Here is a 27,558-nt window from a genome sequence, read left to right as displayed (position 1 = left end):
CAGGAATCATAGGCGGTGCGTGCGGTGGCGATGAACGGGATCAAAGATGGAGACAACGATTCAATGACGATGTTCATAATAAGTTGGTCTTGTCGTATCCAGGCATGATAGGCAGGATTGGCGACCTGAGCATCGGAGACTATAATGATGCGATCAGGACATGGGTGGGAGCCATCAATGAAACCAATCAGATCATGACCAGTGAGTAGAGTTATGAACTGGAGACGCCAGGAGAGGTAATTAGAAGAGGTCAGCTTCAAGGGCGCATGAGCAGCAACATTGAAGGAGACGGGAGTGTTAAGGGCAGCGGCCGTAGTGGTGTTTGTAGCCATAGAGGTGGCCGGCGAAGGAAAAAAAACGGTAAAGGTTGGCGGCGGCGGCTAAGAGCTAGGTTTAATGGCGTAAGCCTTAGGCTTTGATACCATGTAGAAGCGAATGAGAAAATATTGTAAGGGATATCATGGTTCATAAAAATTATCAGAATCAGATGTTGTCACTAGGTGTTGATAACATCCTACTCAACATGCAGCGGAAATATTAAAACGTGAATAGTAACAGCAAACCAACAATATAAATACTCAAGAGTAAATATGCACAAGTACTAAAGTAATAAAAGGTTGCACATAAAACAGATTTAGGTGTTGTCACAAGGTGTTGACAACATCTTCAATAACACCTTGATTAACATGCATCATAATTTTTGAAAGCATGAATAAAATAAATAAACAACCAAATAAATCAGACTCAAATATTTAAGCAAGAGTATAAAATACTCTTGCAGTGCCTCAGGGCAAAACTTTCACTAGAAAACAATCAAAGAGTTTTACAAACTCTAAAGCTAGTGAATTATTTCAAAAATCAATTTTCTCAATCATGTGAGAAAATAAAGAATAAATAAAAACAACTCCCTTAAAAATCTACTGAAAGTAGAACAAGAAAACCCAAGAAAGGAGTTGATCCTTGATGCCAAAATATGAGAGCAACACAGCTTCGATCACCAATCTTCAATGCTCTCAAACCTTCAAGGCATCAACGGAAATCACGAAAAACAGAACGATAAAACCAGATGGAGTTGATCCTGATTGCCGAAATTCGAGAACCACAAAAGGTCTTTCGATCAACACTTTTGCAAGTGTAATATTCAAGTGTTCTCGAAAAGCTTCACGGCAATACAGAAATCTCCAATCTTCTTATGTAATTCAGAGCTCTTGATTTCTCATGAACGTGTCTCTGAATTTTCTACGTGAAACTCTCTCTTGTGCAGTATATGTGTTTTTCTGCTCTCGCGCTCTCTATTCTGCACTACTTGCTGCTCTTTACGCTTCTCGATCAGCTCTCCTATTTATTCAACGTGAAGGACACCAAATTAAGCTTGAACAATCTTATCTCCAATAAACCTTGATCTTTTTTTCCTTTCAAACTCGAATCAATCTATAAAGATAAGGAAATAAAGATAAGTTAGGAGATACAGATATATTATGATAAGTGAATAATATCTCCTACAAAATAATCAAGTAAATATATAAATATTTAAACTATTTCAAATATAGAAAATATCATTCTATAATCCAATCAACCATATTTTAAATCTAGGAATATTATATTATCTCAATTCAAATCAAAACTATTCCTAGTTTAAAATATATCAAGCATATAGATAAGAAACACAATATTAACTATCAATCCTAGAAAGGCAAAACACAATATTATAATCTTTCAAAACATGGAAATATATCAAGGAATAATTATCCTTTCAATCTCTCCCTTTTTGCCTTTCTGGACAAAACACCTAAAAGCAATTCAGCAACTCCCCCTGAATATTAATTCTCAGAACTACCCCTGAGTTCAAACTTATCAATCAGTTCTCCCCCTGAATTTGATCTTTCAATTCTGAGTGTTGTCAAGGATGTTGGCAACATCTGAACACAACACTTAGCGATATCAAAAAATACTTAATACATGTTCAAAAGTGAATCACAAAACAAATTTAATCAATTCAGTACACATCACAACTTCTCTGAATAGCAATTCTCTCCCTGAATACGAAAATACATTCTCCCCCTTAGTCTAAGCACAGATGTTGTCGAGGATGTTCCCAACATCTCCTCACAACACTTAAGTCAGGGAAGAAAAAAACTTAGAACAAATCAGAGAGTCATAATCAAACAAGCTAACATTGATTAGAACCAGATCAGAGCAAAAACATAAAGACAAATCAGAGCAGAGCAAAATAAACCACAAAAAATTAAACTTAATGCTCTGTGATGATCTATCATTTGCTTCGCCAGAACTAGCTTCTTCGCCTTCAGAACCAGAGTCACTATCTTCTCCATCAGAGCTAGAGCCACCAGATTATCTTCTCCCCCTTTTTGTCCAGAAGAGGTACCTACACCAAGAAAAATTCAATATTAAGACATAAGAGATTCATAGTAAGCAATGTCTTCTTTGGCTTGTAAAATCTTCTGTTCAACATGCAGCATCTGGGATTGAATAAATATAAAATCCCGTTGTTGAAGTAGGAGGAACAAATATGGCAGTGGCAGGGGAGGTGTTGGCAACATCTGCCACAGCATCTGCATCAGCACCTGTTTCTGACCAAGGTAGGTCCAATTTCATATTATCTTTAAGTAATGCAGGTGCAAGCTTCAGGACCTCAACAACAGCAGATAAAGGCTCATCATCATGTTTTTCAAAATATTGAGATACTAGCACAACAAATATCAAAGAAAAAAACATGAACATGTAAGATACCAACCCACAGTTTGCATATTGCATAACTGTAGTAAAACACAAGCTTTCCAAAGTTCAAAGCTGCTCCAGTTCCCATAGTAAACAACACACCAACTTGTTGTTTGCTGACAAAGATGGAATTTGTGGACGAAGTCAAAGTCTTGATTGCAGTCTTGTAAATAACATAAGCTATCTTATCAGAGCAGACTGCACATCTTCTTCCACCTCGGGTGGGTTAAAAAATTCATTAATCACAGTAGGACTAAACTCGAAAATATGAACCCTCACATGAATTTTCCCAAATTTTGTGAAAGAGGGTTCGACACAGCTTTAGTCAAATTTCAGTATAATTTCAAGACCATAGGTCTACAGTAAGGAGTAGCATATGTCACAGTAGAGAGCATATTCCTGAGTTGGAAAATTCTTACCAGATTTTGAGCGCCATATACTTCCAAATCAATGATGTGGTCCTCAAAGAAGTCTTGGCATAGTGTTGCCAATCGTTTGCAGCATTCTCAGTAAAAAAAAAATATAGAGGAATATGATAGGCTTACTCGGTAGTCTTCATCCAAGGTATTGTCCAGGGTGTCAGCAACACCTTCAGAAACATCTTCTATAGAAACAGAAACATCGGCTTCCTGTAGAAAGGTATAATAACAGTGACAGTAGCCAGCAAATTCCAAATTCTGAAAAATTTTACCATATTCAAATACTGCTCATCTAAGATGTCAGCAGGAATGACAGCAGTATCTGACGCAACATCTTCTTCAGAGGCAGATTCCTCAGAGCCTTAATCAGAGAATGCAAGGGATGGATCAGCAGCAGTAAAAATGACCATCAAAGATGGATCAGCAGCAGTAACAATGACCATCAAATATCTCAAAAAAAAATCATCCTCTAAGATGTTGTCAGAGGTGTTGTCAACATCTGGCTCAACATCTTCTTTGTATCCCATCTCTGTTTGAATATCAGTGAATCAAAATTCTTCTCTGCCATAAAATTTTGAATAGTTAGAATAAGAATAGAAGAATTTAACCATAATGAAAGGACCGAAAAAATTCTCTAGAAGTGATAATGTGGTGAGGGTGAGCAAAGAGTAACAAGTCCATAAATATTATGATGATAAGATCAAATCTAACAACAAACCCTTCATCGCTTAATCACTCGGTCACAATTAATGTTCCCTAACAGTAACAATTGCCAATGTTAAAATGGAGTTTGAAATCATTATGACAACAAATTTCCGAATTAAGGCAATAAATCAAGCCAAATGATTTTCACAAAATTTTCATAAAGAAACTCCACATCGAAATAAACTCCACTAAAAACACTTTCAATCACAAAACAATTCGAAATATTAGTGGATTGGGCAAATCACTAAATTTTGCTTATTTCGAACTTCAAACTTCTCAGCAAGATATATTCACCATAAAATAAATATGCATGTCCTAATTATGTCTAAAAACAGAGTGTAACAATGCAATAAAATGCAATCACATGCAAAATAATATGTTGACAAGTGAGGTGTTGTCCACGATGTTGGCAACATCTTCTAGCAACACTTCAGGATTCTCAAAAACTTTGATTCCCAGATAGCCATTAAATTCATTATTACAGAAGTGGTAGCCTGCACACTAAAGGAACGATCTTCAACGGACCCCTTTAGGTAGATTTTTCCATTTGCTTCTGATTTTCAATCATATTTGATGATTGAGATGACCTCTTTTAACCATTTTGTTATTTTGAGTTTTTGAATTTGCGAAATCACTTTTCACTTGGGACGGGATCATGGAATACACGAACATCCCTCCACTAATTCGTGATTTAGTCAGAACTCTTCTTGAATTAAATCTCATTAAACTGTAAAACAATTTGCAAAGAATCCTGAGTGAAAACTGGTCAATGATTACAAAGTATCAAACACTTCACAAAACAGAGTGTATGCATGAATGCAACATGCCTAATGATCCTAAAGATGCACATGCATGAAAAGGTGTTGTCGCAGGGTGTTGGCAACACTCCAGACAACATCTCAGTTCTGTCTATAATGTACACATATTGAGAGACTTCCTTAGATTGAAAAATCTCTCAAAATACAATGCTTTGGTGAAAATATCAGCTAATTGGTTATAAGTTCTAACAAACTCAATACAGATCATGCCTTTCTCGATCAAATCTCTAATGAAGTGATGTCAAATGTCTATGTGTTTGGTTCGAGAGTGTTGTACTGGATTTTTGCATATATCAATAACGCTTGAATTATCACAGTACACATTCACCTAAGCATGATATGTAGCCCAGTAGCACAAAAAAAAAAAAACAAGATACTTCCAATTATGCTTCTGTAGAGGGTGTTGTCAACACCTTTGGCAACATCTTCCCTCGACAGTTTTTCACTTGACCTCATCGATGTATGCATGTGTTTACAATTTTTATTCAAATACTTTATCACAAGATTTATAGCATACTGTATTTGACACACAAAGATTCCACCATGCATTTGTTTCACTTGCAATCCCAAGAAATAATTCAATTCACCAACTATACTCATCTCAAAATTAGACGACATGCACTTCACAAATTCATCAAAAAGTTTTTTACAAGAAGCACAAAATATTACGTTATCCATATAAACTTGGCAAATAAGAATATTACCTTGAGACTTTTTCACAAACAATATCTTACACACCTCACCTCTTTTGAATCCAAGATTGAGCAAATATTTGATTAATCTTCCTTACCATGCACGTGGTGCTTGCTACAATTCATACAGTGCCAACCTTTTTGGGTTCACTGTTTGACACAAATCATGAAAATCTTACCTGTGAAAACGTGGAGTTCATGCAAATTAGTCCAGCCATATTTCGATAATCCACATTTTCTTTCCTTCGGGTTTGCATATCTCCATGCACATCTCCAATTACTTGTGAGGTTGGACGATTATTCTGAATTCTGCTTGGAACATTCTTTCCAACTTCGTTTACCTCACTGTCCTCATCAATATTCTCATCAGTAGGCTTTTCAACTTTTGTTTCTGGAATCTCAGCAGGAGGTGTTGTCGGAGGTGTTGGCAACTCTCCTTGGTCAACATCTGAATTTCCAGATTTATCCAGCATATCATCAACTTCATCCTCAGCTGTTTTCTTCTTTAGATCTGCAAAATCATCAAATACAACATTAATAGACTCAAAAATTGTTCGAGTTCTTAAGTTAAACATCATGTGAGCTTGAATATCCAAAGAATAACCTAAGAACAAACACTTGTCACTTTTAGCATCAAACTTTGCAAAATGATCAATATCATTCAAAACATAACATACACAACCAAAAACAAGAAAGTACTTAAGGTTCGGCCTCTTTCCCATGAGAGTTTCATAAGAAGTCATAGTAGAATCATTCCTCAAGTATACTCAATTTGAAATGTGACGTGCTGTGATTAAGGCTTCTGCCCAAAAATGTTTTGAGATATTTTCAGAACTTAACATCACTCTAGCCATATCTTGCAAAGTTATATTCTTCTTTTCAACAAATTCATTCTGTTGTGGGGTTTTGAGAGCAGAGAATTCATGAGAAATACCTTTCTTACCACATAAATTCTCAAAAGAAAAGTTTTCGAACTCCTTACCATAATCAGTGAGAATTCTGGTCACCTTAAAGTTGTGAAGATTCACAATCCTTGTGAGTAAATTCTTAAAAACATCAAATATATCTGATTTTTCTTTCACAAATCTTACCCAAGTATATAGTGAAAAATCATCTACACAAACAACAGAATATTTATTACCTCCACAGCTTTCCACATCCATTAGACCCAACGAGTCCATATGTACAAGCTGAAGACAGAGTGTTGTCTCAGATGTTGGCAACATCTGATGTAACACCCTGGTCTGCTTCTTTTTGACATGCCTCAAAAACAAATGGAATTCCAGATTTTAGATTAGGCATATACCTCAAACAGCATCAAACTTACTTAAGTTCTTCAAATTCTTGAAGTTTTCATGTCCCAACTTCCGATTCCAAAGGTTAAATTCATCCATCTTTGTATGTGTACAAGCCATCTCTTCTCCAAATTGGTAGCGATTATCAGATGACCTCGTACCTGTCATAACACACATGTTAGAACTATCAAACACTTTGCATGATTTCTTATCAAACTGCACATGCAAGTTGTCATCACAAAGCTGGCTAATGCTTATTAAATTTTCAGTTAGTCCTTCAACATGTAGCACGTTGCGAAGCTTAGGAAAACCAGCAACATCCAGTGTGCCTTTTCCTACGATAATTCCCTTTGAACCTCCTTCATAAGTCACTTTCCCACTCTTTCATTCAACATAATCTGTGAGAAACTTCCTAGAACCTGTCATATGATGTGAGCTATCGCTATCAAAGTACCAAGCACCTGAAACATTAATCATCAAAGCAGTATAAATCATATGACATTGAATATCAGTTTTTTGTACCCAAACCTATCTTATAGTAGATCTGTTTCTGAAGATGTTGTGGAAAGGTGTTGGCAACACCTTAGGCAACACCTTCGGTGCATATCTATATTTGTAGTCTTCCTGCAGCTTAAAACAGTATGGTTTGATATGACCAGGTCTATGACAGTAATGACAAACATACTTACCTTTCCTTCTGGGCTTTACATGAGCAGTAGGTTGTGGCTTTGGTTTTGGAGGATCGGTTGATGTGACCTTTTTGGTTGATCTTTCTGAACAGCTACTTTCCTTGACAAACACCGGCCCTTTTGAGCATTCACCAATCTCAAATTTACTGTTCTCAAAACCTAGTCCAGCCTTACCATCTCTTTTCATCATGAGCAAAGAATCAAGCTTGGTTGTGCTTGAATTAAATTTAGCCAGTGTAGCCTTAGCTTTCATGAGTTCATCCTTAACCTGACTTAATTCCAGATCCTTCTTACTCAGCATAACTTCAAGTCTTGATATATCAGCCTTCAAATCAGAATTTTCTCTTGAAAGAAAAGTGTTCTTCTTATTTCGTTCAACCCAGTCAGCATATAACTCTTCATATTGCATTCGCACATCTTCCAGAGACATTCTTTCATCACCTGCATCAGAATTATTCACATTATCAGCAGTAAAAGAATTTAAACATACTGACCTTTGGGAGATGTTGCGGCCAGGTGTGGCAACACCTAAAGGATTGACTTGAATCAGCTTCTTTCTTTCCATCAATGCTGTCAGGGATGTGTGGCTTTCTTCTTCATTCTGTTCTTTACCTTCTTCAGAATATTCACCACTCAAAGATGTGTTCATCCCTTTCCAAAACCTGTTTGCACATTCATTGGCAAAATGACCATAGCCTTGACATTCATGACATTGCACCATGTCAATCTTCTTTGCAGTAGGCTTTTTCTTTCCTTCCAGCATAAGTAGAGGCTTTTGAGGATCAGGAAACTTCCTTGATGATTGATCAGACCCGCCTATTTTCAGAGTTTTGTTAGCAGCCAGAAAAAGTGGAGCTTTGAGTTTCTGATCGGTCTTCTTTGTCTCTCTCATCTTCTTCAGATAATCACCAAACTTCTTTGTGATGAGTGACAACGAGTCATCTCCCAAATCCGATTCAAAGACTTTTTGAGGTTTGAAGAATGAGTTTGCTGTTGTTGACTCCATAATATTCCTGAAAAAATAATCCAGAATCAGCTCTTAGTGTATCAAGAGTAGGCTCTGATACCACTTGTAAGGGATATCATGGTTCATAAAAATTATCAGAATCAGATGTTGTCACTAGGTGTTGACAACATCCTACTCAACATGCAGCGAAAATATTAAAATGTGAATAGTAACAGCAAACCAACAATATAAATACTCAAGAGTAAATATGCACAAGTACTAAAGTAATAAAAAGTTGCACATAAAAAAGATTCAGGTGTTGTCACAAGGTGTTGACAACATCTTCAATAACACCTTGATTAACATGCATCAGAATTTTTGAAAGCATGAATAAAATAAATAAACAACCAAATAAATCAGACTCAAATATTTAAGCAAGAGTATAAAATACTCTTGCAGCGCCTCAGGGCAAAACTTTCAATAGAAAACAATCAAAGAGTTTTACAAACCCTAAAACTAGTGAATTATTTCAAAAATCAATTTTCTCAATCATGTGAGAAAATAAAGAATAAATAAAAACAACTCCCTTAAAAATCTACTGAAAGTAGAACAAGAAAACCCAAGAAAGGAGTTGATCCTTGATGCCAAAATACGAGAGCAACACAGCTTCGATCACCAATCTTCAATGCTCTCAAACCTTCAAGGCATCAACGAAAATCACGAAAAACATAACGATAAAACCAGATGGAGTTGATCCTGATTGCCGAAATTCGAGAACCACAAAAGGTCTTTCGATCAACACTTTTGCAAGTGTAATATTCAAGTGTTCTCGAAAAGCTTCACGGCAATATAGAAATCTCCAATCTTCTTATGTAATTCAGAGCTCTTGATTTCTCATGAACGTGTCTCTGAATTTTCTACGTGAAACTCTCTCTTGTGCAGTATATGTGTTTTTCTGCTCTCGCGCTCTCTATTCTGTACTACTTTCTGCTCTTTACGCTTCTCGATCAGCTCTCCTATTTATTCAACGTGAAGGACACCAAATTAAGCTTGAACAATCTTATCTCCAATAAACCTTGATCTTTTTTTCCTTTCAAACTCGAATCAATCTATAAAGATAAGGAAATAAAGATAAGTTAGGAGATACAGATATATTATGATAAGTGAATAATATCTCCTACAAAATAATCAAGTAAATATATAAATATTTAAACTATTTCAAATATAGAAAATATCATTCTATAATCCAATCAACCATATTTTAAATCTAGGAATATTATATTATCTCAATTCAAATCAAAACTATTCCTAGTTTAAAATATATCAAGCATATAGATAAGAAACACAATATTAACTATCAATCCTAGAAAGGCAAAACACAATATTATAATCTTTCAAAACATGGAAATATATCAATGAATAATTATCCTTTCAAATATACTCTGATATATTTCACCAATGAATGATACATCATATATTTATATACAACCTAAAGACATAATGATAAAAGAAAACAAATATAAACAAATATACAAATATATGCACAATATATATAAAGATATATTTCAATAGAGAGTACTATATTTTTATAGCATATATCAATTTTCCAATATAGTTGGTGGAAAAAACATAATTTTGGTCCTTTATGTTTTTAAATATCAATTTTTTTTTGTAATTTCAGTTTTTTTCTCGAGAATGCTGATGTGACACGATACATGTATGTGAGATCCACATAAACTCTGCAATAGTGGAATATCAGCATCACATCGGAAAAAAACTAAAATTATCAACAAAAAAAGATAGCAAACTAAAACTAAAATCTAACAACATAAAAACCAAAATTGCAAATATGCAAACATATACGAAAAAAAACAATATTTCGTTTCTCTGGATTCAGAGAAGAAGACAAAAAAAAATAAAAAGATTTGACACATAAAATTTACCATGCGTGAACAAACATTAATAAGTAAGCGGCAGCATCTCATTAACCTTGATTTAGATCAAAATTTCTCGTACATATTTTAAAACTAATATAAAAGCATGAAGTACTTATAACTAGTCACTAGTAGGCCGCAAATTAAATGAAAAAATTGATACATGCACGCTTTGTGGCACGATGCGTAAAATCAAATAGGCCGAGTCTCCGTACGATCTCAGCCGCACGCCACCGCTGACTGGTGGCACGCCGGACTGGGATCTGCCACCTTTGTCCGTAGTTTGGGTGGCCAAATACACAATTACCAACAAATTATATCTCGCTCGTGCATGCATGCTCCCCCCCACTTTATGCTTTAAGTTTTCTTCATGTTTCTTTTTTCACACATACATCACTTTATTACACATCATGTGACGTTTATGCAAATTAAATGGGATTTTTTTTATAAAAAAATAAAAAAATTTAAATGGGAGTTGTTGGGAAAATCAGTTCATGTCAGCAAACATCCACCATCGTCGCATAAATAATTTTTGACAGAAATGATGGACTTCAATTAAACGAGAGACAAAAAAAAAATACAAAACATAAAAACAAAACACAGTTAAATGATTATAAACGAAAAATTCAACATTAACAAGATCACAAGCACTCCAAAAAATGAAAATCATAGGACTAGCATAATTTTCTTGTAAGTGGTTGCATGCATGTGACCGATCATGTCTTATCGAAAAATAATTAAGGGAAAAAATCGGAAAAATTGATGAAAGTGTATTTAAAACACAAGTTTAATTACTTTTACATGATTGATCATTTGATCTTGTGTTGTTCAATGTTTGACCAACATTTTATCTTATCAAAATACTTTATCATCCTTATATTATGCATTATCTAATTAATGAGTCAAACTATGTATACTTTGTGATGGTAAATTAATTTACCAGAGTTAAAACTTAAAACCAAGGGATTAAACAAATATCCGGCGTCTTAAAGTAAATTATACTATTGTTCAAAAAAAAAAAGTAAATTATACTAGTTTCTTGAATTTGTATGTCACCTCCGTGTTTTTAACATATATTATATTATATGATGTCATATTGGTATTATATTAATTAATATAAAATTGAAATATATATATATATATATATATATATAATTCGAAACATGACGCAATACTAATGAATCCAAAACTAAAAACAGTAAACTGAGCAGAAAAACGTGTACGTCCTAGTTAAGTAAAGTAAATTTCTTGAAAACCAGAAATTTTTTAATAAATATATTTTTGTGGAATCATATTCATCCCATCAAAGGAATGTTAAAGAATTCTTTCGAAAAACATAGCTTTTTGTTTTTTTTAACAAAGTAAAAAAGGCATCATACCCTAGCTACTTTATACGAAACTAGCTAGCTTAATTTGGGATTGATTTTCACTTATATATTCTTAAATATGATGCATCATAATAGCATAATGTAAAAATTCCTTTTATTTGGTGTTCTTGGTTTCGAGAAAATAAAGATAATTGGAACCAAATGGATTTTGTTTTTTCGCAGTTTGAATGATTGAAGCAAAAATATCAGCTTACACAAAATGTATAATAATCATTTTTTTAAAAAAAAATTGAAGAGGATCATATATATTATCATTTTGTACGTAAAATGAATTTTTTTTCTTCATCCATCAAGTCCATGCCAGAATTTGTTTTATAATTCAATCAATTGCATTTTAGTCATATACTTTTGTTTTTGTTTGTTTGTTTTCTTAATTTTGTAAATCTCTGGTTTTGTATAGTCTATATATATTATTTCCGCAGGAGTACTGAATGTGCGCAATATGTCATCGACAAGTTTGTGTCATTAGCGTCTTATCATGGCAATATCGGAGAAATGACCAAAATTACAATAAAAAATAATTAAAAACAACTTAGAATTAAAATCTGACAACATAGATCCAAAATCGGGGATAGTCTATGTTGCTCTTTGGGGGTAGTGCCCGAAGGGCATTTCAACGGTCCCGGGCCTTTGCAAAGGGGCCCGGGGCCTTTCCCGGTATGCCAACATAGAATTTTCCCCAAAATCGATCACAAACAAACAAATATACACGAGTAACATCCCAAAACTAAACGTATAAAAGCAGATTAATTAATCCCTCGGTAGAATAGCCGAAGAACAGACATGCATGCTGGCTATATAGCTAGCGGCGTTAATCTTCAGAGTTTGCTGTGTACTGTCCCACATAAATGAAGTGTTTACCCATATTTTTGCAACCCTTTTAATGCAAAAAAATTAAATAAAACCATGCATCCTACGACATGTATATAAATATATATTAGCACGCCTACAGACAAAAAAAAATACACAATCTATTATATTATTTAATCCCTAAATTCCCGTACGGAAGGTCAAAATAATATGGCTCATTTCATTTCACTTCACTCTCAAGTCTCAACATCTTATGATATATAATAAGTACGTACCCATCTTTTGATGGTTTCAAATATTTACACATGACATGCATGAGCTTAAAGTAGCTTTAAGGATCGCAACTCCCTTAATGGTAGTTATTACTTTTGAATAATCCTGTCTTATAAAAAAACTGGATGGGATACTTAATATCTTTTAAATTTTAATACGCTTAAACTCGATTAAGAATCGTTTTTAAAACATAAGATTTCATTTACTGTTTTTGAATGAAAGTGTTTTTATAAATATATATTTATTGTTTCCTTTTCAAATCTAGTCATTTTTAATCTAAGTCAGTGACATAAAGCATGACAATATTGCTGACACAACACAATTCGGTACTATTGATAATTAGTTGCGAATTAGTCCCGTAAATTAGTGATGTGTTTTGCGTTATGTTCCACTACATCTTTTAACGAGTGTGACCAATGCTAGACCATTAACTCGAAATGAGAGCCAAAAAATCCAAAGTCAAAAGCTGATCTTTTTTGTATCATGTGAAATTAATGGATCCATCTGATGATTTACAAGTCGTTGTGGGAGCTGCCTCCATCTTTTGTTTGCTTTTCCCCATGCAAATGAATCTCTATTTATACCTTAATTACCTCAGAGCAAATCAATTATCCCTCCAAGTACTCCAGCTTCAAATTACCAACAAAAACAAACCCATTTTCAGATACCAAAATTAATCAAATTAACATGCGGCATTGCCAGAAGTCATCGCATGCCAGCTGCTACCTGCAGCAGTACCACCCCTCCATGTTGCGTCATCATGCGTGTCATCCTTCTGCGGCGGCGGCGGCGGCGGAGGACCCATTGCAGAGGGTGGTGCGGCTGGCCTCCGGCAGCGCCATCGTGATTTTCAGCGTGAGCACGTGCTGCATGTGCCATGCACTGAAGAGGCTCTTCTGCGGGATGGGAGTCAGCCCCACCGTCTTCGAGCTCGACCAAGATCCCAGAGGCAAGGACATCGAGAGAGCCCTGATGCTGCTTCTCGGCGGCGGCTCCGCCGTGCCCGTCGTCTTCATCGGCGGCAAACTCGTCGGAGCTATGGACAGAGTTATGGCGTCGCATATTAATGGCACTTTGGTTCCGCTCCTTAAGGAAGCTGGAGCCCTCTGGCTTTAATTTAAATTAAACTACTTAATTACTGATTAATTAATATTAATTAGTACTATAACTAATTGGCTAAGTGCTGTAGTAATTAACGTTTGAGTACTCTAGAACTATCCCTCTTTTATTGGGATTTGGTTTGTTAATCATAAAGGAAAATAGCTTGTTAATTTAGTGGTTTGCATGGATTGGAGGATTTTCTTTTTATTTTTATTTTAGTAAGGATTTGGGTTCATAACTATAATTATTAATTGTATCACGAGTTAACTCGATATCTAGTTTCAAATCTGAGACTTTGGTGTCAGATTGACCGTACGTAGGCCATCGGTTATGAAAATTTTGTTTCTGTTGTTTCTGTTTTTGTTTTAGCTTTTTATTTGGATTTATTGTTGATTTTATTATCAGGTTCCTCCATATTATATATGAATGAATTAATGGTTGCATGCCATGCACCATCAAAAAATTAAATTTATTGATTTATATATTAAACAACGTGCCTATAAAATTTAATATTAATCCTCAAAGTTTGTTGGTCGAGCCTTTGCTAATTTCAATGAGGCTCAAAGAATATAAACTATGTATATATGTATATACACACATATATTTTAAGACAGTCTTTGATAGGATTAATTTATTATATAAAATATTTGCGGTTTTAAAAAATTATAGTTTTTGAGACACTATATATATAATATACATTACTCTAGTTTATACATGTACATGCATACAATTGTATGTATTTCATTTAAAATATATTGTTATTTTATTGAAATTAAACGAGCCAACTTAAACCAAATCACAAAAATACTGTCAAATTTATATATATATATATATATATATATATATATATATATATATATATATATATGTTAAATAGCATTTTGTTTGGTATTAGATATGAGATATTTTATATTTGTATTATTATTTATTTTGTCTCAATCATTTGTGTGTGTTTTTACATCGATTAAAAAATATTTAAAAAAGTAAATTTTATGGAACAATTTATATTTTGCTCTTATTTAATGAGGATTTTATTAAAATAAAATAATTGTATAAGTAGTTAATGATATTAATTTAATAAGGTTAAATTAGTAAAATAGTAGGAAATATAATATTAAATATGAAAACTAGACTATATAATTGAGAGAGATGAAAAATAAAATATAACCTAAATTAGTGAGACAGTGAGAGTATCATATATTTAGTAGTACACCAAATTACCCAAATACTATCTAAAAAAAGAAGGGAAAATTAATTATATTTTAATCTTGTCTTGCAAGTGTTATTATTATTATTATTTGGTTCTATTTCGGTTCATGATTTTTCTTTGTATTTTTAATAATCTTTCATTGAAGTATTGATGTGATATTGGATATTTCAACAAATGACCATATCATATGAGCAATTTTCAATTTCATGTCATCATTGTTCAACGTCATGTCAAATTGTAAAAACATGAAATTCTCAAAACAACATGTATTGAATTATAATTCCAAATATGTAGTTGCCGAGGTATGAGACAAAGGAAAAATGGAGCCTTCAATATTTGAGTATTGAACTTAGAATATACTATATTCTGTGTCCAAACAACTATAAACAAACCGAGGAAACCTCAATACACCCGTGAAAGCAATTAATTTACATTCTTCGTTGTTATTTGTATATTTTCTAAACCCACCCACCGCATGAAACATTAACTAAGGCCAAAGGGTTTCTTCACATGCATTTTGTTGGTTAGTGTATCATATGATTATAATTAGATACTGACATATTTCAAATTATATTTTTATCATGTAATTTGTATTTTTTTTTACTATTATTGATCAATTCACAGTCTTGATCCGCTTAATTAATATTCACATCTTTCATAAAATTTTAGCAATTTGTCATCAAAGACGTCAATTTTTAGTAGTACATCATCGTTTTCCAGCGTCGCGTCAACAGGAAAAAATAAACGCAAACAAACAAATTACAGAACAAAATTGTAATTTTTTCGCTAGATTTAATTATGCGCCGGCCCATACACACACAGTTGCCTCTAACACAAACTCCTCGTGGCTAGCTAGCTATATATATTCATGATACTTTAAATATATATGGGTAGAACAAGATACAAAATTCTTAGTCATTGTGGGAATCTAACCAGATACAAACTCATACATATGTGTGTATATATATTATATATTTACACACATTTTTTGGATCCTCGAATTCTATGTTTTTATCCATGAAGAATAAAGTAGTATTGCAAGTGTACTGTCTCTTTTATTTGGTTACGGTACAGTTGATACTCAGCCAGCCCCAGCCCACCTCAAAATTTTCAATCCTCGGCTTCATATATTGTGATGTATGCCATGACAACACCTTCACCAACAACAGCTACGTCTTGCCAGGTACGAGAGTTCCAAAAATCGAAAATCATCCTGGAAGATGGTTTAAACGGTGTTTAAATTAAATATGGTCTTAGTGACAGTACTGTTTGGTTTTTTTTTCGAACATTTAGTTTATTTTTCACTGAAATGCTAACATGGTAATGCAATAAGACCAAATTTCGATAAATTAGATTGGGAAAGTTGAGGGTGTGCATGATTTTCAGCCAAAATGTGAGGAGGTCTTAGTTTTGATCATAATTATGTATCAAAGAGAAACCGCATCGTTTTGTATTTTGTCACTTTGCGATTGTAGTTCTATATGCTATTAAATTTCTATTTTTAGTCCTGTAATTTTTTATTTTCGACAATTTCAATCATTTTTCATTAGGAATACTGATGCGACATTATGCACATCTATATTGATTACATGTCATCACCAAGCGAGAAAAATAACAAAAATTGAAAAAGAAAAAAATAGCGGCCTGAAACTGAAATTTCATAAGACCATCAAATCGCAAGAGAGACAATTTTCCCTTTTCATCTTTATGTATTTGGTATTTGTGGATGTATCAGGTGCAGATGTTCATGTGGAGTGCAGGATGAGGGCAAGTTATCCAAGCACAACGGAAGATATTTCCTTTTCTGTCAACAGAACAACAGACTCCAATGGAATGTACAAGTTGGAGTTGGCATCCTTTGATTGTGCAGTAGAGTTCCAGTACTCGTTCTGCGTCGCGAACTTGGTCGGGATCGGTTCGAATTCGGGCTGCAGTGTCCCTGCTCTGAAGACCACTTCTGCTACTAATATAGCCCAGAACAATGGCGCCTGCAGTTACACTTTAGGGGCCTTGAGTTATCAACCAGAAACAAGAAACGTCACCTTGTGTGGTGGAGGAAACTAGCTAGAATTGAACCTTGATGCATTTATAATATAATATGTATACTTTAGGAATTACGAGTGTGGAAAATAGAAGCATGATATCTTGATCCTTGATGGGAAGTGGTCAACTGGTCATTGATCATTCTCTTTGTTTGGATGATTAAAATTTTCAGCACTAGACTTGAAACGATATCGAAATCGAAATCAAAGGTTTAAATCAAAAGGTACATATATACAATCTTTTTTGTTTTCGGTTTCAAAATAAGAACAAAAAACGATGACTTATGTTTTGGGAGACGGTGTCATGAGTTAAAACTGTATCATCATCTCAATATATATGAACTAAAAAACGAAAAATCCATGGTCTAAAAACAATTGGATTTTACTCTATATTTCAGAAATTATAAGACATAAAACTCATTACATGAGTTAAAAATAAAAGTGATTGATTATAAAATATAGGTATTGTATTTGTCTACCACGAACTTTGCTGGCGTGACACAATGCAAACACACGAATTTGGATGTGAAATATAAAAATCTAACTCCTAAAAATATCAAACGATGTGAATTCCTGTTTCAATTGTTTGTTTTAATCTCCTCGCATTCGTCGTGACTAAAACGAAATTATTAGAACTGCAAATTCTTCAAATGACACCAACACAAAGTTAAACCAACGAGAATTAAAATAAACAATCTTCACAAACACAAGAGATGAAAATAGAAAACTGAAAATAGACCAAAAATAGGAACAAATTCTAAAATTTGAAGGCTATAAATTTGCAAATAGTTTTCAGTGTCACTTTTAAGTGATTAATTTTTTTTCATCTTCTGATGTTTCTTCATGCTTTTGTTCGATCCTCCCAAGTGCTTTTCAGTATTTTTATTTTCAGGGCCAACAGAAGTATATAAATGTTTTTAGGGACTATTTCGTGAATTTTATATTTTTCACGAGGGGTTAAATGCTATTTCCCACATCGGACTTTTTGAATGAACTCAACGGTTGACTCTTTGGACAGTAGCAGCTCTCACTCAACCGGCGATGGCGGAAGGAGACGGAGAAGGAAAAAGCTCGCCTTTATCCGACAGCAGCTCTCTCCTCGTAATCCACGATGCTTTCATCGTAACCATGGACTCGGAATTTCGTGTTTTCAGCAGCGGCGCCGTCGCTATTCGAGGCGACACAATCATAGCAATCGGCCACTCTCGCGATGTACTTTCTCAGTTCTCGTCTCTTTCTCCGCAGCTACTCGACCTCCACGGGAATTTTCTCCTCCCAGGCACGTGATGATCAATAATCTTGAATTTATTGCTTTTTGTAGATGGTGCTGCTATTATGTGAATTGCCCTGTTATGTGATTCACGGGATGTTTGTTTGCTATGTTAATTTAGTATTTTGTGGAGACTGTGCTCGGGATATTAGCTTTGTGTTATTTGATCCTTGATATATGGATATAGCATTGAGTTTCTTTGTGTGGTGGGCTAGCTGGGTTAATTTGGATTGGTTTGGCTTGTGGTGGTGTTGTTGATAGGGTTCATTAACACCCATGTTCACACGTCACAACAGTTGGCCAGAGGGATTGCCGATGACGTCGATTTGCTGACGTGGCTTCACCGCCGCATTTGGCCGTACGAATCCGAGATGACTGAGGATGACTCTTACATATCTACTCTACTGTGTGGGATTGAGCTCATTCACTCAGGTGTAAGTGTTATTAATGTGGTGTTATAGTATTATTATCTGATTGTATTAGAGACAAATTTTTTCTAAAGCTCGAGTTCATACAACATACAGTTTTAAAGTGTAAGTCGAAGATCGAGTGATATCTGTCCAGAATTGGTATTTAACATCTATGTGTTCACATTGGTTGTAGGAAGAAAAGGCCCACAAAATATTATCCAAGATCAAGTTAATGAAATATATATGATATTGTGTACTAGTAGTTTTTAACATGTTACATTGTCTCAGATACTATGCTAGAAATGATTTTTCCCAAAAATTTGAGCTTGTATGAAGAGAGCCAACGTTATTTTTTGTACTTCAACAATTTGCAGTGAGTTGTCGCTTAACAAGTGCAGGTTGCTTTTGCAGTACTAATAAATTATGCCAATATTGTTGTCATATAAAGAATCCTGATAAATGAGTACTAATACCTGAGTAGAAAGGAATCACCTTTTAGTGAGTACCTGGCATAGCTTTTTCCAGTTTTAGATGAAAAGATAACAAATATGCTACTGGTAATGTGTGTGATAGGTTACATGCTTTGCTGAAGCTGGAGGGCAGCACGTATCTGGAATGGCAAGGGCCGTTGAATTGCTAGGCTTGCGTGCATGTCTGGCACAATCAGTTATGGATGCTGGTGAGGGACTTCCTGCATTGTGGAGTGAAAGGACTGCTGAGGAGTGTATTCAGGTTCATTTCGTTTATTTCCAATTATCAAAATGAAGTAATTGATTTACAGCTCAATATTTCTCTTAAAATTATTTTTTAATCTTAGTTTTGGTACAGCCAAGAATGAATATAATTGAAGCAAAAGGGAGATATCTTTTTTCTTTTTATTTATTATTATTTATTTATAAATACTACAGAAAAAATATGAATCCCTTGCTAGTCACCCCTTTCCCTCTGACAATCAGTCTTGTACCTCGTTGAAAATGATTTCGTGAGTATCGTCCTTGAAAGTTTAATGTGGTTCTCTTTGTATTCAGTGAAAAGACAGATATGTAATTAACTTTCCCATGAATAAGAAAATATCAGCTGACTTAGATTACACATGACAAATAGTGCTGCTGTGCTCTAAACATTTTTACACTAGCATATCTTGAAAGCCCATGTTAACGTGTAAAATTTGGTCTTACCTCTAGTTAATCTCTCAATATTTCATCTTTGAGGGTATCTTTGTAAGATTTGGGTTCTTGAAGGTTTGTTGTTTATTAACTCAAACTGTTAGCCTTTTATTCTAATAACTTGTCTATTCTACGACACAAATTTGTTTGTCTAATCCCGTGATCTATTCACTTGAGGCTGCCTTTATGTCAGTTGAGCTTACTGTAACAATTAATTACATCTTTTTTCGAAGGCAGTCTCAAAAGGATCTGCATAAAAAGCACCATAATACTGCTGAAGGACGCATCAGAATTTGGTTTGGGATTAGGCAAATTATGAATTCAACAGATCGCCTACTTACTGAAACAAGAGATGCCGCTAATGAACTCAAAACTGGAATCCATATGGTCAGTCAGATCTTGAGTATATTAAGTTTTAAGGTTCAAATTAAGTTGGATGGCATTTTATGTCATTCGCTCGATGTTTTATCATGTTAAAATGTTCTTATGTATCTTTTCATTTTCTAGCATGTTGCGGAGATACCATATGAAAACCAGCTTGTGGTGACAAGGCAAGGAGCGGAGCATGGGACTGTAACATATCTTGAGAAAATCAAGCTACTGCAAAACAACCTGCTGGCTGCTCATTCTGTTTGGGTCAATGATAATGAGGTAATCTTGTCTGTGTCTCGTGATCTACCAACTGAGCTCTTATTTTGAAATAATTATCGAGCCAAATATTCTCCTTGTAATTTAAAGTCCTCGTTCTATTCTGAGTTCTACCATAAAACTTGAAATCTTCAAATCCCTTTTTTTAGGTTGATTTACTTTCAAAAGCTGGCGTTAAAGTATCTCACTGTCCTGCTGCTGCTATGCGTATGCTTGGATTTGCACCTATTAAAGAAATGCTCGCTGCAGGTGTCTGTGTCTCCTTGGGAACAGATGGTGCACCTTCCAATAATAGGATGAGCATCGGTAACAAGATTTCTCAAACATATTGGTTTCAGTATTGTTACTTATTTGTTGAATTCATTTATCTGGTGTTCAATTTTGCAAAGGTTTATTCCATTTTTCTCGTGATGAACTCTTGTTTTACACTTTCTCATGCAATTCCTTGTCATAGCTAAAATAATAACTCAATAAATTATCACATACAAAACTACCTTCCAATAATAGGATGAGCATCGGTAACAAGATTTCTCAAACATATTGGTTTCAGTATTGTTACTTATTTGTTGAATTCATTTATCTGGTGTTCAATTTTGCAAAGGTTTATTCCATTTTTCTCGTGATGAACTCTTGTTTTACACTTTCTCATGCAATTCCTTGTCATAGCTAAAATAATAACTCAATAAATTATCACATACAAAACTTCATTTGATGCTACAGCAGCAGCTGGCTAAGTTTTACGAAAATGATGTTCTTTTCAACAAATATTTATTTGAATTAATCAACATAGCGGTCTGAATTTTCAAGGTTTAGCACTTCTCTACTGGTTAGGACATCGATAGGATTTTGTCATTTGAAATGATCGAAAGAAAAATCTTTTGATGTCAATTCCAGTTATCTCATAGCACATTGCTTTGAGTAATTCTAATGTTCCATGCAGTTGATGAGATGTACCTTGCTTCTCTAATCAACAAAGGACGTGAAGTTTTTTCTGAAGGAACCACAAATCCCACTGTTCTTCCTGCAGAAACCATTCTTGAAATGGCAACAATAAATGGTGCAAAATCTGTACTCTGGGACAATGAAATAGGATCACTGGAGGTTGGAAAAAAGGTATGCAAATTTTAGCGGAAGGTTAACTAAATCTGTTTCTTAGTCCAAGTAATAACTAGTTTCAAGTCTCTATCCGAATCTGTTTCTTAGGTCCAAGTAATAACTAGTGTCATGTCTCTATCGAAACAAGATTTTATCTTGGTCATAACATTTCAAATATATCAGTGTAAAATACTCCATCTGAATGCAGATATCTTCTTGCAATTTTCACATTTTGTATTGTTTTCTTTATAAGTTTTAAACCTGAGATTTGAATCTGCAGGCGGACATGATTGTCGTCAATCCGTCAAGCTGGTCGATGATGCCTGTTCATGATTGGTATGACTCAGTTTCCACAAAGACGTTTTACAATAACGCTCCTTCTCAAGATTTATAATTGCAAAAATGACATAGCTTCAAAGGTAACATTTGGTTTGCAGCATTTCCTGCCTTGTTTACTGCATGAGAACGGAAAACATCACCTCTGTCATGTGCAATGGTCGCTGGATAATGGTGGATAAGAAGATTACAACCTTAAACGAGGTATCATACATATGCCCACAAACAATTGGATTTTGTCACAATTTTTTGCTCATCCATGGAATCAGTGACCAGATATAATATATATGAATCTCGAATTGGTTAAATATATGCAAATTATTTTTTCCCTCTTGACAGGAAGAAGTTTTGGTAATGGCTAAGAATGCATCGAAGGATCTTCTGAAGCGAGCGGGCATTCAGATTCCTAAAAAAATGAACATCTTGTAATCAAACTACATTTTTTGCGCATCTAACTTGGATTCTGTTATGACTCACTATACAAGACTATATTTCAATGCAGTTAATAATATAAGATGTTAAACATAGGTAATATTTGGGATTGCTTCTGGGAAACTCTTTTGAGTTTTTCCTTCACAAAATTTGAATGATACAAGTAAGTAGTTACAATGGTTTGACCATGCAAATGAAATAACCCAAAATGAAAATATACTTCAACTTTTTGTGTAGTCAACTGAAAGAACTTTGATTGCTTGAGCAACTCATCTTGGTTTACACAGTTAGTAATCTCTCTCACACACAAATTAAACTCCAGAAATCATAACATGCTCAGCAAATAAAATAAAATTCCATGTTATGCAATATATATTAAGAAACTGCATCAAATAGACAGTGGAATTTTCCTTTTGGATGGCATGGTCTCTCGCAAGCTTTATATATATTCTACCTCTTGCCAATGCCAGAAGGACGATTCTGGGCGTAGCTCCTTAGAGAAGGAGACTGAGTGAGGCCAAAGGGAGTGACAGTGTTATTCTGGTTTGCATTTTTCTTTTGTATTCTACGTCGTGCAATGCACCCACGGATCCATGGGGTCACATCCTCGCTAAATTTGATCATAATGAAGAAGATGATGCGATAGATGATGATCATGCTGAAGAGAACACTCAGGTTAGCCCATTTCGATCGGCTCACATCAATCTGGAACACATATTCTAGAATATATTCTCCTGGAATCTTTGGAAGGTCTGGTGTCTGATTATCGAAAATCAGGCCTTTCAGATCATTTTGATATTGCCCCTGTTGGTATTTTCAGGTGGGTCAGATTATCCAAACTAAAAAGAGAGACATCTCATTTATGGTGTTTTTGTTTACCTGCAGAGCCCAGAAATGGAAACTTATGTAAGACATTGGGTAACGCCAGAAGGGCTTTGGGATATCATTCGGGAGTCGGAAGTAACCGGAGACGAGCATAAATATTCCCTGTAAACACAGTGCAGAAACAGATAACCAGTCAGTTGAGTCCTATTCTCTGCTTTGTCTGGAGATTAGTTGATTTGTAACTATGCTATATTAGTCTAATATAATTACCAACCTGGATTCCTGCGCCTATAATGATTCCCATGAGGAAATTAGGAACAACACTGGCTATGGCCATCATGAGGCTCTCAACAACGGTGACACTCGCGTAGAGGCACAAGACGAAGAATAAATAATGGGAAAATCCCGGGTGGAGGCGGACCATGAAGTAGCACACAGTGCCAGAAATAAAGGTGATCAGTATGAGAAATGGCAGAGCAGATAAAGTATTGCTGATCACGAAAGCGCTCACGCCATAGTGCCCGTTAAGCCTTTCCCTTTGGAAAACCTGAGGTAACAAGACAGAACAAGTCATTTAATTTAATCCTCTTCCTTTTCTATGTGCAGGAATTAACTCGCCAATCGATATACCTTCATGTCTTCCACAAACGAAGGGAACCCGCCAATGGACATGAATGTCACGAACCCGAAGACAAAAGATGCACATGCACCTCTAGCCTGCAAATTCAACAGGAAAATACTCCAAGGTTTTTAATATCATCTGGACTTGGGCTAGCTTGAACTCAGAGGAGATATCTAGTTTAAGACGATTCAAAATGCATCAGAAAAGAAACGTTACCAGGATCGAATTGTATCCGGTTCCCACGTTCAAGTAAATGGTTCCAATGCAAATAGTGACCACTATGTAGATAACAAGCCTCAGCCAGTAATAGCCGAAATCCCTCGACATGTTAACGAAAGAGCGTTTGGTCAAGGTAAAAGCCTGCATGAAAAAACTGGCCTGGCTCCCTCCGGAATCCAGCACGGTTCCAGTCTGTAATCAACGTATATCATTGCGAGTCAAATTCGAATCAGGTTACATAATCTGATGAATGGTTCAACTTAAACTCAAACAAGTGGGAAAAATGTCACTCACAACTTTGGACATCCCCTCGATCTTTTCTTTTGCTGAGTAACAGTAGATCGAGGTACGATAAGAGTCTACAAGTGCTCGGATTGCTTCATTTGTTGTCACTCTATCTAGAGGATCGTCATCGGATTCGAACTGATGGGATAAAAATGGGAAAGAGGAGTTAAAATGAGATCAAATAACAACTGTAAATGAACTAACACATGAGTTCTATCGAATTCCTGGAAGTGTGAGAGCCATATCATATGTACCAAGTTTCATATATCAATTACAGTTTCTTGAATATCACAATCTTACTAAAGTATGATTATATAACAATCATGCCTCTATGCCATGCACCAAACTCACATTTGGATTAGTCATTCGAAATTATCGATTTCAAAGCTCGGGGTCTATTCTGTGCGTACCAAAGAGCAGCCGGCTCCCATAGCCATAAGAAAAGACTAATTATTTAAAAAAAATTGAAATACATATCAGATGCATTTGAAATCCATTTTTTTAATCATTCCTTAAATCAAATTCTTTCGTATGAATACAATATAGGAAAAATTAAGTTTTTTTTCACATGCTATTTTTGTCATTTTGGGTTATGGACAAATTGTGGTTCACTAAATTAATTATCTAATGCGAAGCGTGGGCTCTCAAAAAATTCAACGACGACCTTTTTGTGGTCAATCATACAAGTTCTTGGGGAAATTTTATATAAAAGCAAAAAACAACACTAATATTTCAATTCTAAAAATTGAGTAAAAATTTTATATCTCCAACCATACCTAATCAATCATCAAAAATCTAATTTCTTATTGTCATTGACCACTTGATCAAGTGGCATCTCCTCTCCCGTATTGTCATGGGTTCTAACTTCTAAACCCAAAAATCCCACCCCTTGGGAAAAAAAGGTATTTCTTATTTTACTGAATTGCCATTGGTTAACTTTAAGATAATGTTTGACATTGCTAGTTAAAAGTACTTATTTTTTGGAAGTAATCCCACATACAGCTTTATTTCAGAGGAAGATTTTATTTTGCATACCTAGATAAAAATTAACACAAAAATCATATAAATAGTGTTCTAAAAAGTGCAAAAACATGTGTCTCAAGTGCCAAGAAGCAGCTTCGATTTGGACAAAAGCGAGTAAAAAGCCTTAGTTAACACAAAATTTTCGAAAAAAATAAAACTCTAAAAGACACCGAAATATCATGGAAGTCAGAAAGAATTGTATACCCGCAGTTTCATGGATCCTTTGAGAGTTGCTTTAACTTTATCAAAATCAGAATTGATGCAGCGGAGAAAATGGTCCGATGGGTTCCGTAGAGCCGGACACGGGAACCCAGCTTGTGCGAAAAACTGCAAATTCAACACCCGGAACATGAGATTTACTATCCTGTAATCTATACTATATTATTAAACACGATCACTTCGTACTAAAACTGCTGCAGATACATTTGTGTGTATGTGCACTGTTTCGGTGAAATCAATGAAGATTTCTTGCCTCATAAGCATCCGAAGCTTGTCCGAAGTACACTGTTTTCCCACCAGAGAGCAAGTACAATCGATCAAACAGCTCGAAAACCTCACTGCTCGGCTGGTGTATGGAGGCAATAACAGTCCGCCCATCTCGCGACAAAGCTCGCAACGTTTGCGTCACAAAGAAAGCCGATGCACTGCCACAAAAGAATCAAACAAGCCCGGGTTTTAACGAGATTAATTATTCATCAGACAAATATATATATGCGATCAAGATAGCGCTTTTTCGAGTGATCACCTGTCGAGTCCACTGGTCGGTTCGTCGAGGAAAAGCAACCTCGGCCTCATCAGGATCTCGATTGCGATGCTGACCCTTCTCCTCTCCCCGCCGCTCACGCCTCGCAAGTGCCAGTTTCCTATAACAGTGTCCGCGCAATCCTGGAGCCCCATCTCCACTATGGTGCTCTCCACAAGCGCCCGTTTGTCCGACCAAGGCATTCGGTCGGGGAGACGAAGTCGAGCCGAATAAGAGATCGTTTCTCGAACCGTCAAAGTTCCGATCAAGTTGTCGTCTTGAGTCACATATGCCTACATTTCACATTTGCAAATGATCATTATGGTAACCATCTTTTTTTAGGAAACAAAAAACATTTCTATTGTTTATATATGTCATTTCTATGGCTCAAAGCTAGTGTTAGCTAGGGAAAGAAAGTAGAAATCTTTAAACTTGGAGCAGAGAAATCAACTACAGAGCTAGCAAATTAAAGTAATCTGCTGGATTTGGTTCACCTCTAGAGCTTGCAACAAGAAGATTTTTGAAGGTTTTTTTTTTTTTACTTTTACGATAGCTATCAGGTACGTATGTACGTACTGACTAACTCAACTCCAAAAGATAGCTTAAATTCTCGATGACTTACAGCAGTCCCAAAAGACAACTTGGCCTTACGGCCATTGAGCAGAATGGTCCCGGACATGAACGCGTTGGCCGCAAGCCTGCCGGAGAGAGCGTCAAGAAGCGTAGACTTGCCGGATCCAGACGGCCCCATGAGCGCAGTAAACGTCCCCGGCTCCGCATAACCCGAGAGCTTCTCCAGAACATTCTGCGTGTCCCCATTACTCAGAGTCACCACCACAGTCAAGTCTCTCCATGTAAGCCTCGCCGAAACATCCCCCACGAACTCCGTATTCGCCTTCTCCTTCCACAGGCTCTCGCTCAAAGGGCTCAACCCCCCCACTATCATCCCGTTCCCCTGCGGCTTACTCGACTCGATCTCCATCATAACATCGTCCGCCTCCGTGCTCCTCGCCGCCGCCATTTACTTATATATATATATTCCCACCAATCAACCAACTCTCTCTCTCTATATATCAAGAAACGACGCAAAACTCGTGAATTTGACTGGTGCCAAAAGGGGGAGTTCGATCATGAACATGTATCCACAACACCAAATCCCATTCCCACGTAAAAAGTGCTGCCGATCAAGAAAACCCAACTCATTTACAAGTTCACAACCCCGAAAAATCCCACCAATGTATATGGGCAAAGTATAACGGGTCTAGAAGCTAGTGAAGAAGATTAAGGAGACCCCAACACCTTTGAATTAATTCCTATCTATCTCCTCCATGGTTAAAGAGCTCTGCATTAATGGTTACAGGTGGGTGTTGGTGGGCGCATTGAATACACACCGGCCCGTTTGAATTTAGGCCTTTTTTTTTTTT

The 27,558-nt window shown here is 35.5% G+C and overlaps 3 protein-coding genes across 6 annotated transcripts; 2 read left to right on the top strand and 1 right to left on the bottom strand.

Annotated features, from left to right (window-relative positions):
* The first annotated feature begins 13,395 nt into the window (after positions 1-13,395).
* Positions 13,396-13,824, top strand: LOC140879023 (glutaredoxin-C1-like). Its single transcript, XM_073282654.1, has one exon. The coding sequence runs from the start codon at positions 13,396-13,398 to the stop codon at positions 13,822-13,824; it is 429 nt and encodes a 142-aa protein (XP_073138755.1).
* A 4,255-nt stretch (positions 13,825-18,079) lies between these two features.
* LOC140879550 (uncharacterized) lies at positions 18,080-23,028 on the top strand. Of its 4 annotated transcripts, none has more exons than XM_073283301.1 (11): positions 18,080-18,340; positions 18,593-18,765; positions 19,315-19,473; positions 20,145-20,294; positions 20,415-20,558; positions 20,705-20,861; positions 21,496-21,668; positions 21,931-21,986; positions 22,088-22,190; positions 22,326-22,411; positions 22,889-23,021. In XM_073283301.1, exons 1-11 carry the CDS (start codon positions 18,103-18,105, stop codon positions 22,914-22,916), a joined length of 1,467 nt encoding a protein of 488 aa, XP_073139402.1. In that variant the 5' UTR covers positions 18,080-18,102; the 3' UTR covers positions 22,917-23,021. The 4 variants fall into 4 exon arrangements, with proteins under 4 accessions (XP_073139402.1, XP_073139404.1, XP_073139403.1 ...); XM_073283304.1 differs by having other exon boundaries at positions 18,131-18,340; positions 18,628-18,765; XM_073283303.1 differs by lacking the exon at positions 22,326-22,411 and having other exon boundaries at positions 22,889-23,028.
* Positions 22,465-27,482, bottom strand: LOC140879549 (ABC transporter G family member 11). Its single transcript, XM_073283299.1, has 10 exons — positions 26,757-27,482; positions 26,138-26,427; positions 25,865-26,036; positions 25,597-25,719; positions 24,379-24,507; positions 24,082-24,276; positions 23,874-23,960; positions 23,518-23,790; positions 23,298-23,405; positions 22,465-23,222 (listed from the first exon to the last, which is right to left on the bottom strand). Exons 1-10 carry the CDS (start codon positions 27,153-27,155, stop codon positions 22,869-22,871), a joined length of 2,130 nt encoding a protein of 709 aa, XP_073139400.1. The 5' UTR covers positions 27,156-27,482; the 3' UTR covers positions 22,465-22,868.
* Positions 27,483-27,558: the final 76 nt, after the last annotated feature.

The sequence above is a fragment of the Henckelia pumila genome, chromosome 2, assembly GCF_033568475.1.
Source record: "Henckelia pumila isolate YLH828 chromosome 2, ASM3356847v2, whole genome shotgun sequence".
In the NCBI taxonomy this organism is placed as follows: domain Eukaryota; kingdom Viridiplantae; phylum Streptophyta; class Magnoliopsida; order Lamiales; family Gesneriaceae; genus Henckelia; species Henckelia pumila.
This window is presented reverse-complemented; position numbering and strand designations above follow the sequence as displayed.

Bases quoted from the DNA above. Each gene is read 5' to 3' on its own strand.
- LOC140879023 (XM_073282654.1), top strand. From the start codon at position 13,396: ATGCGGCATTGCCAGAAGTCATCGCATGCCAGCTGCTACCTGCAGCAG.
- LOC140879550 (XM_073283301.1), top strand. From the start codon at position 18,103: ATGGCGGAAGGAGACGGAGAAGGAAAAAGCTCGCCTTTATCCGACAGC. The intron at 18,341-18,592 runs GCACGTGATGAT...TGTTGTTGATAG, and splicing joins CGGGAATTTTCTCCTCCCAG to GGTTCATTAACACCCATGTT. The intron at 20,559-20,704 runs GTAATCTTGTCT...CCCTTTTTTTAG, and splicing joins TTTGGGTCAATGATAATGAG to GTTGATTTACTTTCAAAAGC.
- LOC140879549 (XM_073283299.1), bottom strand. From the start codon at position 27,155: ATGGCGGCGGCGAGGAGCACGGAGGCGGACGATGTTATGATGGAGATC. The intron at 26,037-26,137 runs GTGATCACTCGA...CTTTTGTGGCAG, and splicing joins CCGACCAGTGGACTCGACAG to TGCATCGGCTTTCTTTGTGA. The intron at 23,406-23,517 runs GTTGGTAATTAT...CTGTGTTTACAG, and splicing joins TTATAGGCGCAGGAATCCAG to GGAATATTTATGCTCGTCTC.